This window comes from Dreissena polymorpha, chromosome 14 (genome assembly GCF_020536995.1).
Source record: "Dreissena polymorpha isolate Duluth1 chromosome 14, UMN_Dpol_1.0, whole genome shotgun sequence".
Lineage (NCBI taxonomy): Eukaryota > Metazoa > Mollusca > Bivalvia > Myida > Dreissenidae > Dreissena > Dreissena polymorpha.
This window is the reverse complement of record NC_068368.1, coordinates 60,019,176-60,037,044: the sequence shown is the minus strand read 5'-3', so window position 1 is coordinate 60,037,044 and position 17,869 is coordinate 60,019,176. Positions and strand designations below refer to the sequence as shown.

At 36.2% G+C, this 17,869-nt stretch overlaps 1 protein-coding gene across 1 annotated transcript; it reads left to right on the top strand.

Annotated features, from left to right (window-relative positions):
* Positions 1-13,294: 13,294 nt before the first annotated feature.
* LOC127857415 (keratin, type I cytoskeletal 9-like) lies at positions 13,295-17,852 on the top strand. The gene is made up of 2 exons (XM_052393810.1): positions 13,295-13,300; positions 17,496-17,852. Exons 1-2 carry the CDS (start codon positions 13,295-13,297, stop codon positions 17,850-17,852), a joined length of 363 nt encoding a protein of 120 aa, XP_052249770.1.
* The last annotated feature ends 17 nt before the right edge of the window (positions 17,853-17,869 follow it).

The window sequence follows — 17,869 nt, the reverse complement described above, 5'->3', positions numbered from 1 at the left end:
ATTTCCAAAGTTAGGGATGTCTAGTATATTTATTTCTATATTTTGAATATTTCTTACAGAAATTCCTTTAAGCAAACAGCGCAAACCCTGATGAGACGCCGCATCATGCGGTGTCTCATCTGGGTCTACGCTGTTTGCCAAGGCCTTTTTTCTAGACGCTAGGCATAAATAGGTTAATTGTTTCATGTAGGAAACTATCGTTAAGAAATATTCAGGTAAAGTTCGAAAACATTTACCTTATCTGACCCATAATGCAATAATACAACGGACCTATTTTTTGGCCTAAGTGATCAGGATTAAATGTAGAATCAAAGTGTGTATAAGGTAGGAAATATATGTGATATACGGGCCAATCTATAAACTAATAGAATTGGATTCGACCTTTGTTCGTTCATATTTTACACACTGTTTACACGCATTTTAAAAGGGAATTAATTCGTGATATAGGAGGAGAATAAAGAAAGATATACATATTTGATTTGTTTTTACCTTTCAAAAAAAAAGATACTAAACAATACATGTAGAAAGGCATTTGAGTCAAAAGTGAAAACTCAAAATCGATACCATTCCACATCCAAAGACTGTTTTTTATTCCAGAAAATAAAATGACTTACAGATGTAACATTGGCCGTATAATTTATGGTAATGTGTTGTCTTATTTGCGTAAAATATATTTGTATAGGCTTGACACCGGAACGGTAAGGCAAGTATTATTGTTTGCGTGAAATGTTTACTGTGTACACTTCCATCACGCTGTATGATACACCATGACACATTCCGTCCCAAAAATGAGTTCTAATGAGCACGTAGACCAAATAAGGAGCTGGCTATCTTTGCATGGTGATAAGGATATAAGGACAACTTATGCAACGGAAGATGTACGCAGAGCGCTTGAGGACCTACAGCAAGCATCGGGACACGCTGCAGGATTTTGAGTATGAGGGTGGAATATTGAAGTGGCGTTTTCACAGATTTTTTCATGTATTGAAGTTTGACATTAAATGATTTATTTTTATATTTGTGAACATTGGATCTAAAAATATACAGTAAAAACAAGAATAAATTAAAAAAAAGAAAAAAATAGACCTCAACTGGTCTCGAAACGCTCACCCCTGGATTTAAAGTCTATCGCTTAAACCACTCGGCTATCCACGCTCATACATGAAGAGAATAATTTTATACTTTATATAAGCAATCCTCGTAGTCTCACAAAATATAACGACAACAACTGAAGTCTCCAAATTATTCTATCGTTTCGCGTTGCAACGCTTTATATGTTTAGGTCTTTAGATCGTCAAAAGATGCATATAATGGATATTTTAGAGCATGGTAAATGTTTAGTTTTACTGTTTCCCCACAAATATCATAACTACAACAAAAATTTGCGAATCTGCAATACTTTTTTCATTTTTTCTTTGTTAATTTACCAAAACGTGAAAAGGTCCCTTTAACCACCCCAGGAAACCAAATACCTTGCGGGTCGTGTAATGCCATAGGGGACAGTGCTGTGCATTTTGGCATGAACTAGGGTAAGTAAATTGGAATTACACGACCCGCAAGGTATCGGGTTTCCTGGGGTGTTAACACCACTCTGCACATGCTATACACTAGCGAATCATTGGCAAAACCTTCGAATGCTTTCGATTTTTTTTAATCGAGCTAGCAGTAAAAACTTTTTTTTGACTTACGCTGGACATAAAAAAAAGCGACACACCTAACGGATTGGGCCCAGCAAAAGTTTTATATTTTCCCTAGAAAATGACGTTATTGAAGTTTACATCGGCATAATGTCGGGTTTTTAAACGACTTAAGATCGGATGCACAAAATGGTTCAGTGTCGGTCCGACATGGCCATAATGACATCATTATAACTAAATTTACCCGATTGGAGATTGGCTTACACTTCTACTTCCATTAAATCGGGTTTTCAGGTAACGCTCCGACCTACGTGACGAACTTACATATTTGAAATCCCAGAGCATGCGCAGTAATCTTCTATTTGGAGGCATTGACGAACCTGAAAATGAACGCCCACAGGATGTCGAAGCGAGAGTTAGATAATTTATTGTTGAAAGGTTGCAGCTAGCACAAGACCTGGTTAACTCAATGGTCATCAAAAGGGCGCATAGGATCGGAGCAAAGGTATCAGACCAGAATCGAAACCGGAGTAGAATGATTGTCTGCACGTTCTCAAGGATAGAGAGACCATTCGCAAACAGGGCCGCCGTTTGAAGGACACGAACAATTCCATGAGGGAACAATTCCCACCTGAGATCGTCGAGCGCAGACGAAAGCTGCTCCCCCAGTTACGAGCCGCGCATGACGCCGGTAAGAGAGCATGGCTCGCATACGACACCCTGTATGTCGACGGCACACCAGTGCAGCAAAAGTAACGGTTGTCACAACTTGTCGGAGAGTCGACTCAGGATCTTAGTTTGGAACTGTAACGGTCTTACTAACGGTAAACTTACTGAAAAAGAATTTGTTGATTTGTTACAAAATAGTGATATTGCTATTCTTTCTGAATCTTGGACTAATAATCTTTCAAAAATAGGTATTGATGGTTACTTATGCTATAATTTATATCGCAAGTTTAGACAAAGAAGAGCTAAAAGAAATTGTGGGGGCATTGTTGTTTATATAAACAAAAAAATGTCCGATGGTGTTCCAATAGTTGTTATTCGGAACTCTCCAATCTGTTTTTTTTTTCGATATTTCAGCACGCGCTGTAGGTACAAACAAAAGCTGACTAGCATATTTTGAAAGAGAATGAATCAATAATTTCTCTTATCGCTGAATCGTGAGCACCATTATCCTGCTCTAACGTTCGTTATAGTTCATAAACATACCATGATTAAAGCATTTTTCTAATCTCGATCGTGTTTAATTTGTATCAATGCTATGTAACACGATATAATGCTGCATGTACATGTAAACAGCTTCGGTCACGTAGCTATGTCTGAAGTATACTGTGCGTAGGTCTTGGCATTCAGTTTTTATGGAAGTTTGTCAACGAAACTACCAATACATTAACTCCATCGTATATAAATATTATAATATTCAAATATATTTAAAACTAGAAATGGCGCGGCAGAGGCCGACGCGTATCCCCACGCCGAATGTTTGACCTAGGTGTGCCCCAGGGTTGGTAATGGGGCCATGCATAGCTGAGATTGACCGTATTGTCATAAGAGAAGTTCATCATCAATTAGAAGTGAATTGGTGTAGAAATGAAGAAGTTATAGTAAAAGGCAATTTTGGGTGGGTGTGACATATGTGGGCAGGGCGCCCCAGGGTTGGTAATTGTGCCATGCATAGTTGAGATTGACCGTATTGTCATAAGAGAAGTTCAGTATCAATTTGAAGTGAATCGGTGTAGAAATGAAGAAATTATAGTAAAAGGCAATTTTGGGCGGGTGTGGTCTATGTGGGCGGGGCCCCAGGGTTGGTAATGGGGCCATGCATAGTTGAGATTGACCGTATTGTCATAAGAGAGGTTCAGTATCAATTTGAAGTGAATCGGTGTAGAAATGAAGAAATTATAGTAAAGGCAATTTTGGGTGGGTGTGGTCTATGCGGGCGGGGCCCCAGGGTTGGTTATGGGGCCATGCATAGTTGAGATTGACCCTAATGTCATAAGAGAAGTTCAGTATCAATTTGAAGTGAATCCGTGTAGAAATGAAAAAATTATAGTAAATGGATTTTTTTGGTGGGTGTGGCCTATGTGGGCGGGCGCCCCAGGGTTGGGATTGGGGCCATGCATAGTTGAGATTGACCCTAATGTCATAACAAAAGTTCAGTATCAATTTGAAGTGAATCCGTGTAGAAATGAAAAAATTATAGTAAATGGAATTTTTTGGTGGGTGTGGCCTATGTGGGCGCCCTAGGGTTGGGAATGGGGCCATGCATGGTTGAGATTGACCGTATTGTCATAAGAGAGGTCCAGTATCAATTTGAAGTGAATCGGTGTAGAAATAAAGAAGTAAATGTAAAATAACCTAAAAAAATGAGTGATAATTTCTGACGCGGCCCCACCCCAACCGCTATAACTTTTGACCCAAGGGTCAGATCAAAATTCCAAATAGTGCAGGGTCGCACATATGCTCATAGCTACCATGTGTGTAAGTTTCAAGGTTCTAGTGCTTTTAGTGTAGGAGGAGATAGTGGCCAGGACGGACGGACAGACAGACGGACGGACGGCGGAGATAACCACAATATCCCCACCTTTTTTTCAAAAAGCGTGGGGATAATCATACAGACAAGTACCAAACAACACAAACCTTACTATCATCAGTCAATTCGTAGTACTTGAACAAATATATCGTTCTATATCAGTTGGATATTTATATATCTATTGACATAGCTCTATTGTGATGCTTTTCTTTAATCTAATCTGAAAAGTAACGGAAATTATTCGCTAAAGACTAAGACCTTTAGATTAGAAGGAACATCACTAACGAGCTTTATATCATACATTACTTTTATTTGCTATATCTATAAAGCATGCCGAAAAAAAAGAACATGAATATTTTTTCAGAAGAAAAATTGCATAGTTCAAGCCATTTGTATATGTTCCTTCATTACAAAACAGCTGAAACTAGAAATGGCGCGGCAGAGGCCGACGCGTATCCCCACGCCGAATGTTTGACCTAGGTGTGCCCCAGGGTTGGTAATGGGGCCATGCATAGCTGAGATTGACCGTATTGTCATAAGAGAAGTTCATCATCAATTAGAAGTGAATTGGTGTAGAAATGAAGAAGATATAGTAAAAGGCAATTTTGGGTGGGTGTGACATATGTGGGCAGGGCGCCCCAGGGTTGGTAATTGTGCCATGCATAGTTGAGATTGACCGTATTGTCATAAGAGAGGTTCAGTATCAATTTGAAGTGAATCGGTGTAGAAATGAAGAAATTATAGTAAAAGGCAATTTTGGGTGGGTGGGGTCTATGTGGGCGGGGCGCCCCAGGGTTGGTAATGGGGCCATGCATAGTTGAGATTGACTGTATTGTCATAAGAGAAGTTCAATATCAATTTGAAGTGAATCGGTGTAGAAATGAAGAAATTATAGTAAAGGCAATTTTGGGTGGGTGTGGTCTATGTGGGCGGGGCCCCAGGGTTGGTTATGGGGCCATGCATAGTTGAGATTGACCCTAATGTCATAAGAGAAGTTCAGTATCAATTTGAAGTGAATCCGTGTAGAAATGAAAAAATTATAGTAAATGGAATTTTTTGGTGGGTGTGGCCTATGTGGGCGGGCGCCCCAGGGTTGGGATTGGGGCCATGCATAGTTGAGATTGACCCTAATGTCATAACAAAAGTTCAGTATCAATTTGAAGTGAATCCGTGTAGAAATGAAAAAATTATAGTAAATGGAATTTTTTGGTGGGTGTGGCCTATGTGGGCGGGGCGCCCCAGGGTTGGGAATGGGGCCATGCATGGTTGAGATTGACCGTATTGTCATAGGTGAGGTCCAGTCTCAATTTGAAGTGAATCGGTGTAGAAATAAAGAAGTAAATGTAAAATAACCTAAAAAAATGAGTGATAATTTCTGACGCGGCCCCACCCCAACCCCTATAACTTTTGACCCAGGGGTCAGATCAAAATTCCAAATAGTGCAGGGTCGCACATATGCTCATAGCTACCATGTGTGTACATTTCAAGGTTCTAGTGCTTTTAGTGTAGGAGGAGATAGTGGCCAGGACGGACGGACAGACGGACGGACGGACTGACGGCGGAGATCACCACAGTATCCCCACCTTTTTTTCAAAAAGCGTGGGGATAAAAATCTGTTTTTCATGTCTTTTAAGGATGTTAGCTACTGGACCCATTCGTGTAGACGGCTGTACATCTGAACGGTGTATTTAGACTTTAATCCTGTATTAAACGTCTGACATACATGTATATCATTGTTAGATTTGTTATGTGTAATTATTATTAATAATAGTAATAACAACAAGACTTGTATTTTCCTAAAAGAAACGCTACTGTCGTTTAAATACTTATTATCCACTACTGAATGGGAAGCAAATCGGATATCGACGTTACTGGTTATTACTGTATTTATGACAATGTTTGTACCTCCCGCGCGCGCTCAGAAATCGGAAAAACCCACAGCGCGCGAGTTCCGAATTAAATCTATTGTGAAAAATAATTTTGATACTAACATTAGGCTTAAAGTTGACAAAACAATTTCTCTCTTAATTCCGTTATTTACTTATGTGGGCTCTCTTTATGGTCTGACGATTCACCTTTTGCTAATATAGTTGATAGCGACCTATTTGATGTTTTATATTACGATGTGTTTTTTTACGAACAGTATAGTAAAGCACTCATCGCAGGTGATTGGAATGCTAGAACTGGTGATCGTTATAATTATATTCCTTTCGATGTTATCAATAATCCCATCGATTTTGAGTCTTAAATACCAGATATATCCAGTGGACGGGTCTCTGTAGACGAGACATGTACTTCACGGGGAAATCGAATGCTTGATTTTTGCAAAGCGGCCTCGTTACGCATCGCTAACGGTCGAATCGGTGACACCGGCTCGTTTACATATTTCAGTAAACAAACATACTACTTAGTTTTAAGCGACATGTATTTCTCACTTATAAATAGCTTCAACGTTTTGCCATTAAACACGTTCAGCGATCATGCGCCCTTATATTTTGAACTTGATGTAAACCCATTACACGTAGATAGCGGTAGCGGATTACACATGCTCTAAATGGTCTGAAGAACACAAGCTCAATTTTAGAAGGGCTATAACCTCCAAATTACCTGAGTTTAACGGAATATTGAATAACAGTGACATCTTAGACATCAATAGTATTGATAATTTGGTATATAGTTTTGCATCGCTAATTATCTCATAATCTCGAGACTCAAATACAACAAGAACATAAACTACATTAAATGGAATATTTATAAGGTCTGAATATGTGACACGATCATTATAATCCAAGTTCAATAGAACTTGCAATCACAAATATACAAGACAGTCTAAACACATGACAATAATTTCAAATCAAGTCAATTTGATAAAATAAATAACTAAGCCTAATAGCTTAAAGGGATCTTTTCACGCTTTGGTAAATTGACAAAATTGAAAAAAGTTGTTTCAGATTCGCAAATTTTCGTTTTAGTTATGATATTTGTGAGGAAACAGTAATACTGAACATTTACCGTGGTCTAATATAGCCATTATATGCATCTTTTGACGATTTTAAAACCTAAAAATTATAAAGCGTTGCAACGCGAAACGATTAAATAATTTGGAGAGTTCTGTTTTTGTCGTTAGATTTTGTGAAACTACGAAGATTGCTTATATAAGGTATAAAATACATCAACTAGTGTGATCGGCGGAATAGCTCAGTAGGCTAAAGCGTTTTTACTTCAGGCCTCTGGCAGGACTCCAGGGGTCACTGGTTCGAAACCTAGTCCGGACAATGTTCTTTTCCTTTTTTTAATTTTATTCTTGTTTTTTTTTCTGGAGCTTTTACGATACAATGTTTACATTTATCGATATAAAGCATTTAATGAATAAGTTAAAAAATGCCAAAATCTGTGAAAAGGCCCCTTTAAATACCTCGAATTCCTCCAATACTCGTCAAAGAAAACAAAAGCAAAATAAAACACAAAGTACGTGCAAGCGAATTAAATGACAGTACAATGCGAACAAAACACATTTATAAATTAATTCTCACTAACATAACTGCTAGACATCACCAGAAAACTGCAATATATATTAAATCATGTATGTCACAATGCAAATTATTCCACATAACAATTGAGAGTTGAACATCAATGAACGTAGTAATACCAAAAGTCGAGGAACCTAAAAAGACAAGAGTGACGTCAGTATATACCATCACCACAAGTCTTTAACCTTTGAAAAAGTAATGATGCCTTCTTTTAAAGGATGAAATCACCAGAATGACATAATGATGCTGTCATCACAAGTGCTAAGATCTGAAGGAATAACCTATACTCCCTTCAAGACGATAGGAAACAGACAAACAACCTTAAAATTTGGCATCAATACGTCCACCGAAATCCAAACCTTTAAACAGACTTTCATAATTACGTAGTTGTTATAACTAACTAAAAATGCTGTAATGCATCCAAATAACAACATCACTATATAAACCACTAGCACTTTACATATAAATCCTGACAAAGACTATTGTAACTCATTCCTAGCACAAAATAAGTATTACCATAATGATAACTATTTGTGCTACATGTTGGCTTCAGAAAACGTCTACTAATAAAATAGTCCTCTATCTGAAAAGTCAAAAACAGCAATTTCACACAATAATTTCTACCTTTTAACAAATGTGAGACAGCCCTAATGAAAAGTTTTCTTAACAAACGAGTACCCTCTAAATTGAGATGTAACCCTCCATCCAGGACCGCAAAAACTGAACGATCAGGTCTTCCGAATTTGAAAAAAGACCTGTAACTTTATAAGAACTGGCACTGTATCTCTTTACATTTGGCCTCTAAGCGGACGGGGGGGGGGGGGGGGGGGTGGGGGGGGGGATAAAATTCATGAAAACTTCGCTTTGGTTTTTCATGAATGTGGTACAATATGGTCAAACTATATATCATTTTAAAGCTAAAGACGGATAGAATAACATAAACACATTTTTGACATTCAATATTTGTGTGCTTTATTCATATTTTGGTTTAAAACCAATACTACACTAATTTACAAAATCTCAATCTAAAGTTAGGAAGGATATGCACTACCTTAAGTTGAATAAATACAAAGCTATATACATATACAAGGTCAAGTTAGCAACATTTCACAGAAAATTATTGTCATAAAACAACGAATGAGTTTTTATTCAACTGCCTTTTTTGGATAAATATCCTAAACATAGTTCTAAAAATAACTAAAACGTAACTACTTTTTAAAAATCCAGGTATGATGGATAATAAGAGTCACAATTCTATTTCAAAGGCTTAACAATTTTGTTATTTACCTCTCAACCAAATTGCAAATTTTAAACCATCTCAAATTGGAATAGATTGCAGACGACATATAAAATTGTAAAGAAATATAAAGAGATTGGGAAAACGATTGATTTTATATTTCGATTCCTTTTACCCATTTGAAAGCGTGGCCATCGCTGTGATCCGTAGAAAAACGTGCAAAACAAATCGGTCGAAACCACGTACAGTGGTGAGAAAACCGGGTATGTGTATACACATACCTGAGATAACACATACTTATTTTGACAGTTGGGTGGCAACTAGTAAAACAACTATTAACATGAATCAGCAAGAGATCGCACTAAATAACAGAAATGACCACGTAGAGATATCAACACTTACCCTATTTGAAATATTTTCCAGCTGAAAATTGTCCCCCACACGTCTTTTTTAGTTAATTTGTATTGTTTTTTCTGGAGCCGACGTGCATCTCACAGAATATCCATCCAACTTCCGTTGTTTTCACTTTCGTTATTAAAAACTCCGTTTAAAAGAATTATTTCTACTTTTAGATTGTTAAAGCGATGTATTATTATATATTATCAATAGAATAGTATACCGTGATGAATTGAACGGAGTAACGTATCGATCTTTCTGTCAGTCTGTAAGCGTACTATTTTATGCGCAATAATAAAGTACATGTGATTCGACAACGATTGTAAACATTGGTGAAATGCTTCTTACATAGTTATTCTTTTGAGTGTTAATGAGGTCTGATCGTGCAGTTTGCAAACATCTACGGAAAGATTACAATCCAATGCATATGTCATCGTCAACCGTTTGGAATGTCAATTAGGCGATGAGTGAGTTTTTTGCATGTTTCTTTCTATTTTATTAATTTAAAAATGGCTGCCCCCATGGTGATGAAGTGACATGTGTTCGAGTTTTGATATTTCTAGATATGTAAACTTTTTTACTATTTAAGCGTAACTTGCCCTCGTCATTGTCGATATTATTCACTAGTTATATAATTTTCCGCTGAAATACGTGGAATAAACATGATTCAGATTTAAAAAAAAATGTATATTTTAGTGTTAAAATCGCTTTGTATTTTGATTGATTTTGTGGATGTTATGATACGTTGATGTACAAAATTGGTAGCAGTTTGAAGGAAAAACACCCATTAAAGCATATACATGTATGTATACATTATCAATGTGGCACTCTTCCTTTAGTCAAATTTGAGTTCAATGCTAGGGGTCCCATATTTTTCAAAATGAAGCCTCTACACGAACCTTAAGTAAGCCCATAGTCACAAGGGCGTGGTAAAATGGAAAAATACAATATGTGTGTTAGGATTAAAACGTCTGATTAATTTTATTAAGTTGTTGTGCAAACTAATGATTTCATCAACTGAGTATGAATCACTCTGGTTTATCGTGGTTATATCGTTCGTACCAACATGAATGAGTGTGAACGGCTTGCTCACAAGTGAAGGTGACCTCCCTATTCTGGCTGATACCCGGGAATGAAATGATATTTCCGTGCCATATTCCACCAACATCCTTGGCGATGGAATACAATATGATATTAAATACCACTCTTGTAAGAACATAAACATTCCTTGATATAACAATCTATTTAACAATCCTAAACATTTTTGATAAAATGGCCACTTTATCCGACCAATTTAATTCCAAAGTTGCCTTATACGCATCGGATTTCCAATCGCCAAGAATGTGAATATGCGTATGAGGAATATCCATTCTATGTGCTAATGTTGTAAAACCCCGTCTAAAAAAATGTGTTGAAAACTTATCGGCATCTAAACCTTTTTCAGTAATACATTATCTTAATTTCTTTTGAAACAAATAGTATGTAATGACCGAGCCGTTAGGTAAAGTGAAAAATACATGTTTGTGGTTTAACTTTAAAGCCAATAAGTGCTCATACGCTGCCACGGGACATAACCTTGTATCTTATAATCTTAGTAAATGAGTAATTATCTCCCTTTCACCAAACTGAATAGTATTTGACCAGTTAAAATGTACTAGAATGTTATTTTCATGAAACTGAATACTCTCCGTGCTTATTTTTTCTCCGAATCAATATCAGATAAGATAGTTGGGACTAGATTAGACTTTCTTGCACATAAGAAAATGCGAATAGAAATAAACACCAATATACAATATTTTCCGGGTTGGAAAAAATCTAAAATGACAAATATACGTAATAAAATCTCTAGCGTCATAGGTTCAGCACGTTTCACGGTCCAATGATTTAATCTAGATAAACCCCTAAATGATAAATTAAGCAAATAACCAATAATGTGATCTATATTCTAACCTAGATACAAATGCATTGTTTTCACTCCACTGACATAATTCTTTATACTATCAATATACTTAAATGATCTGCGGAGAAATTGACCGTAAAACTGTAAGGTTGCAAAGGACGCCGGTTTAATTATGAACAGAATAAATTAAAAGACTCCCACTGCATTCGCAATTTCTGGTTTGTTCCCTCCGCAAAAGCTGACTTAAGGGATTTGGTTAGGTCCTTAGGTCCTCCCAACTGTGACTCTGAAACAAATTAAACTACCAGTCAGCCTGTAATCTAAATAATTCTTCAGAGATAGTTAGATCAACCAGAGGAGAGACATGAGAGACCTGATAAAAAATCCATTCTATACATCAAATCCAAATCCCACCTTGATATGAAATCTGAAATACGATTCTATTAATTCATCGATATTAACGTCATTTGTACCAGTCGTTTTATTAAGTTTACATTTATTTATGTATTTTCAAAATTTCTTTGGGTTTGATTTACTTAAGAATGACAATGTTTTACTTTCTTTACTATTTTTTGCAATAAGTTTTGTTTTACAATATATCGATCTGGCTTGTAAAAATGCCGTTCTATTCGCAATTGATGGATCGTTTTTGTATATGCGTTTACAGTCATAGAACGAGTTTTATGACTTTTGCAGCTTTGGTCGAACCCTAAAGATTTGCGTATATTTCGCGGTTTTGGTAAATTTAAAGTACGTCCATGTATCTGAAAGGAGACATCATACATCAGTTCACACAATTGATGAAAACGAGTGTTAAAATTGTCATTTTCTAGGATTATATTGTTAGTAATATTTTCAAACAAATTAGCTTTACTAACATATAGCATATTTAAATCGGCGTATTTACCATCCTCTCAAGATAACTTATTAAATACAATATAAGAAGCATTAGGTTCTGAAAACTTACAAACTCACATATGTCCCCAAATGTTTCTCCGTATTTCCAGGTCAAACGTTCGAGAAAAAAACCGCCATCATGGACATATTGTACCGAATCATCTAGCTTTTCGAGAATAGAACACTCGCCCAACGCCCAAATTGTATTAGCAACAGAGGGTTTGTCAGCTTGTTTTGGGACTTTAAAGGGACCGTTTTGGTAAATTGACAAAATAAAAAAAAATGTTTCAGATTCGCAAATTTTCGTTGTAGTTATGATATTTGAGAGGAAACGGTAATACTAAACATTTACCATGCTCTAAAATTTCCATTATATGCATCTTTTGACGATTTACAAACCTGAAAATTATAAAGCGTTGCAACGCGACACGATTGAATAATTTGGAGAGTTCTGTTGTTGTCGTTATATTTTCTGATACTACGAGGATTGCTTATATAAAGAATAAAATACATCACTCATTGTGCATGAATGAGCACGGATGGACGAGTGGTCTAAGTCTAACTTTTACTCCAGGGGTCAGTGGTTCGAGCCCAGTTGAGGGCCCAGGGATCAGTGGTTCGAGCCCAGTTGAGGGCTACTTTTTTATTTAATTGTATTCTTGTTTTTTACTGGAGCTTTTTAGATCCAATGCTTAAATTCATCCATATAAAGCATTTAATGACAAACTCCAATACTCGCAAAGATCTGTGAACAAGGCCACTTTAATCAAACTTATAGAACAGTGCACCATCTTCATACATAAATGTGAACACATTTTCTCTCACGTCATTAGATATATCAGCATAATCTTATATATACAATGTAATGTTTCGGAGCTGTTTATGCGCTTGCGATTTGTATACTTGCTGAACCACTCATATCGTTGTGTTGAATAAAGATTGCACAATGGCCTTCATCGTCACGCTACTGAAAAGTATAAAGTATAAAGCGTAACTTGAACTCAGTACTACATCATAACGACGCAGAGACAGGCACAGGTATGTTCTTCTTAATTGATATTAATAATTTAACAGCTAGCCGTATATAGTTGCCTGCTTCAAAATTGGGATAAACTCCGTATACTTTAAACATATGAGTGAACTATGAACGTATAATGTTAAATGGAAGTACAAGTTATTTGTCTATTCAGACTATTGACTCGATATTAGTTCGATCGAAAAACTAGATTACTTAACTTGCGTTATGATGAGTGATGTCCGCAGTTAACTTCAGTTGACTTTTATTCATTGTTAGAAATATTAATATATAAACAATGTATTGACATACAAAATGCTCACCAATAATTATAAGAGCGATCATACCATATGCATGATTTAGAGTCACAAATGAGTTTATGTCGGAACGACGAACTTGCGCAATATAGGCTTCCATTTAACGTGCATGTTAAAGATATACAACTGAAACATTACATTTGTGTCTGTAATATCTTCAGTGGCAACTTTTCGCATATTACTAATTTATGTTGACTCTATAATAATGTTGTTACATAAAACATGTATTGACATCACAGTATATGCTGAATGATTTAAATAACTTTGTATTGTCTGATACGCAGTTAAATTTATTCACTGAATCTTTGACTGAATCTTTATTTTTATAATTACGATGTACTTGCAAGACAATATTTAGTTCTCATAGAAGAAAAATCCAAAATTGCTTAGTTCGTATAAAACACTCAGTGAATCAAGTACTCAAATTACTAAAAATCTATTCGAAAGCAATTGCTCGGAATCAACTTGTACACTGCCTTATATTTGTTTTGGATGTTCTGTCTCTTATTCGGCGTTAGCTGTATACGCCAGCTTTTCACCTTACCTGACCTTTGTAACTGTCCAATAAAATTCAAATAAAATTTCCCGCGGCTAGTTCAGAATGAATATACTTCAGTTATCCCATAGGCTGATATGAGCATACCATCAGAACATTGGAAACATGTCCGCGTCTTTGTAACACTGTTTTACTGCGTGTTCAGCATGAAACAATTTTATCTCTAATGAAAAGGCTTAATAGATAGAACAATTTTACACTCAATCTCGACATCGATACAGTTTGTGCGCCCACCTTTTATTTCAGAGGCAACAGCGTTTTAACTTAAAGGCTATGTTCTAATTTTAGTACTGACTTTCATATTCCTATCAACATGTTAACATGTAAAAGTATAAAAAGCAGTAGAAGCGTGGCCTCACTTTAATGCATTGCATTTCAACCCGCGAGTTATCAGTGTTTATTTACAGGTCATCGCTGCGTCCGAAGACGCTTATGTGCTGACCTGAGTTCGTGGCCAGTTTGTTATATAATATAGACCCTATCAGTGAACTAGGTGAACTGAGATTTTCTTTAGACCACAAAAGATGTTAAATGAAGATATTCAGCGATATAATTATGGTATGTCAATAATAGAGTCTTTATGTGTTTTTCGGCGTAAGCTGCATAAGCCAGCTTTTCACCTTAGCCTGACCTTTGTAAGTGTCCAATAGAATTCCAATAAAATTTCCCGCGGCTAGGTACGAATGAATACACTTCATTTATTCCATTGGCTGATTTGAGTATACCACCAGAACATTGGAAACATATCCGCGTCTTTGTAACACTGTTTTACTGTATGAAACAATTTTATCTCGAATGAAAAGGCTTAATAGATAGAACAGTTTTACACTCAATTCTCGACATCAATACAGTTTGTGCGTACACCTTTTATTTTCAGAGTATTACCAGCGCAAGAGCGTTTATACTTAAAAGGCTATGTTCTCATATTTAGTACTTACTTCCTTATTCCTGTCAACATGTTAACATGTAAAAGTATAAAGAGCAATGGAAGCGAGGCCTCACTTTAAAGCATTGCATTTCAACCCGCGAGGTATATCGGGTCAATTCGCGGACATTCAGAGTTTATATACAGGTCATCACCGGAGTTGGCGGCCAGTAAAATAATCGTTATATAATAAAGACGCTATCCGTGAACTAGGTGACCTGGAATTTTCTTTAGACCAGAAATATGTTAAATGAAGATATTCAGCAATATAATTATGGTATGTAAATAATAGATTCTTAATTTGTTTTCAACAATACAATGATAAATATTATTGTTGATGAATTTAACAATAATTATTCGTCCATATTGCCTAATGTACTAAAGTGATATTATAAGCATGTAACAGTTTATAGGTGTCTATCGCAACCGTTGATTATTTTTGATGTTTCTACTTCATATACACTTATATTAATTAATGCAGCATCATCATACTAAAACAATATACCAGAAAGAGAAAAATAATGCATTTGAATATCAACCGTACTTTCGTTTGACAACTGATCATGCGTTTACGAGTTGAACCTAAATTTAGTTTTAGTGCAGATTTGTTCATACGACACAAAGACACGAAATTGTTTTACGGATCATTTCAGCTTACAGGACTGGGTGGGTCACGTAAGAATATCGAATATAAAATATATTTTTATAAACAACTGGTAGCAAGGTGAGTTGCAGATAATTAATCAGTAACCACATTTTAACTAACTATTTTGACCTGTTAATTCTTTTCAGCTCAATTCAACAGTGCAAAATGCCCATAATATCACTTTAAGCATTAGCACGATGATAATTGATACTGTTAATAATCGAATCAAATAGCAATGCCCGACAAACCACTAAAACAGGTTTGTTCGAAGAACGCGCCTATAAATACGGATACTTCTCGTGTGGCCGGTTGACTCATATGTTTAAATTTCACTTCCATTCTTCTTTTGGTTTTCTGTTTTGTATCTATAGGTTTATGACCAGCAATATGTTATAATGTAAAATAAGCCGCGAAAACTCCCCGTAACATCCCGTACTGCGTGTGATGCAGCTAAGAACTGCACAGAAAAAGACATTCGCTATCCTTGATCTCATTCATTAAACTATTTACGCCGTATATCTTTTTTAAAGATATTTCTTGTTAACAATACCATGATAAATATTATTTTTAATTAATTTAACAAGAATTATTCCACCATATTGCCTAATGTATTAAGCATGAGCGCGATGATTCTCGATACTGTTAATAATCGAATCAAAAAGCAATGCCCGACAAACCACTAAAACAGGTTTGTTCGAAGAACGCGCGTATAAATATTTAAAATATGTACGGATACTTCGCGTGTGGCCGGTTGACTCATATGTTTAAATTCACTTCCATTCTTCATTTGGTTTTCTGTTTTGAATCTATAGGTTTATGACCAGCAATATGTAATTATATAAAATAAGCCGCGAAAACTCCGCGTAACATCCCGTATTGCGTGTGATCCAGCTAAGAACTGCACAGAAAAAGACATTTGCTATCCTTGGTCTCATTTTTTGAACTCTTTACCTTTCACAAACTCGAACCACAATCAACGCCGTATATTTAAAAAAAAAAGATATTTCTTGTTTTAATAAATTATTTTAAATTGTGCTGCTGCACCATATGCAAACCTTTTGCATCAGATCTGCGGTATTGTTCTTAACGCGTGTTTGTGGTTTGTTACTTTGGAAATTCCATGACCCGTAACATCAGACAGATAATCAATGATTTGTTTTATTTTTATTTTTCAATAAAACATCGCTTCTGGACTTGCACGTTCGCTTTATTTGTATTTTCCTAGCCAAGTTAATAATCTAAAGTAGAACTAAATATGATTAAAAATTAACTTAAACTATTTATTCATTTTATAGCATAAGTCAAATAATTTTAATCAGAAGTGATGTTTTTAAAAGTTAAATTCTACGTTTATTTACGCGAAAAATAGTCACATGCTAAAAATGAATGGCTGAGAAAAAGTAACCGGAAGTTTAATATGAATTGTGGTTAATGTGTGTCTGTCAATTATTAAATATATGTTAACCCCTATCCGTTTAAGAATAATGTATACTGTTTTTATCATTTAACTTAAGCGCTTTTTAATGATATTAATTTGAAAATATTTGATAAATACGTATACTTGATGTTTATGTACGATTTATGTTCTTTGTTTTGATTTGATAAGTTGATTATTCTTACAGATATCAAGATGAAGATTACAATACTTCTAACATTATGTTTACTGTTGAAAATGGACGCCGCCTACCAAGGTAAATGAAACGTTTCATTTGTTTATTATAATTTCACCGATCGAAAGTGTTTATGCAATTTAAAAACAAATCCATATATAAATTAAGTATTGCTCGGCAATAAGTTATAAAGATATCTTTATCTATGTTATTAGTTTATTTATTGGACAAGTAACAAATGGAAGAAACATTTCAGGCGACGGTCGTAAAATCGGAGGTATTTCCGTCAAAAGCGGACTGGGGGCCGCGGTGGTCGAGGCGGCAGAGGTGGTTTTGACGGCGAGCCCGGTGGAAGTGGAAGTATTTACCGCGGCGGCCATGGTGGTCGAAGCGGTGGCGGTGGTTTGGACAGCGAGCCCGGTGCCAGCGGCAGTATTTACGGCGGCGGCAGTGGCGGCCGTGGTGGTCGAAGTGGCGGCGATGGTTTAGACGGCGAGCCCGGTGAAAGCGGCAGATTTTACAGTGGTGGAAGTGGCGGCCATGGTGGTCGAAGAGGCAGCGGTGGTTTAAACGGCGAGCCCTGTGGAAGCGGCAGTTTTAACGGCTGCAGCAGAGGCGTCGTGGTGGTCGAAGAGGCAGCGGTGGTTTAGACGGCGAGCCCGGTGGA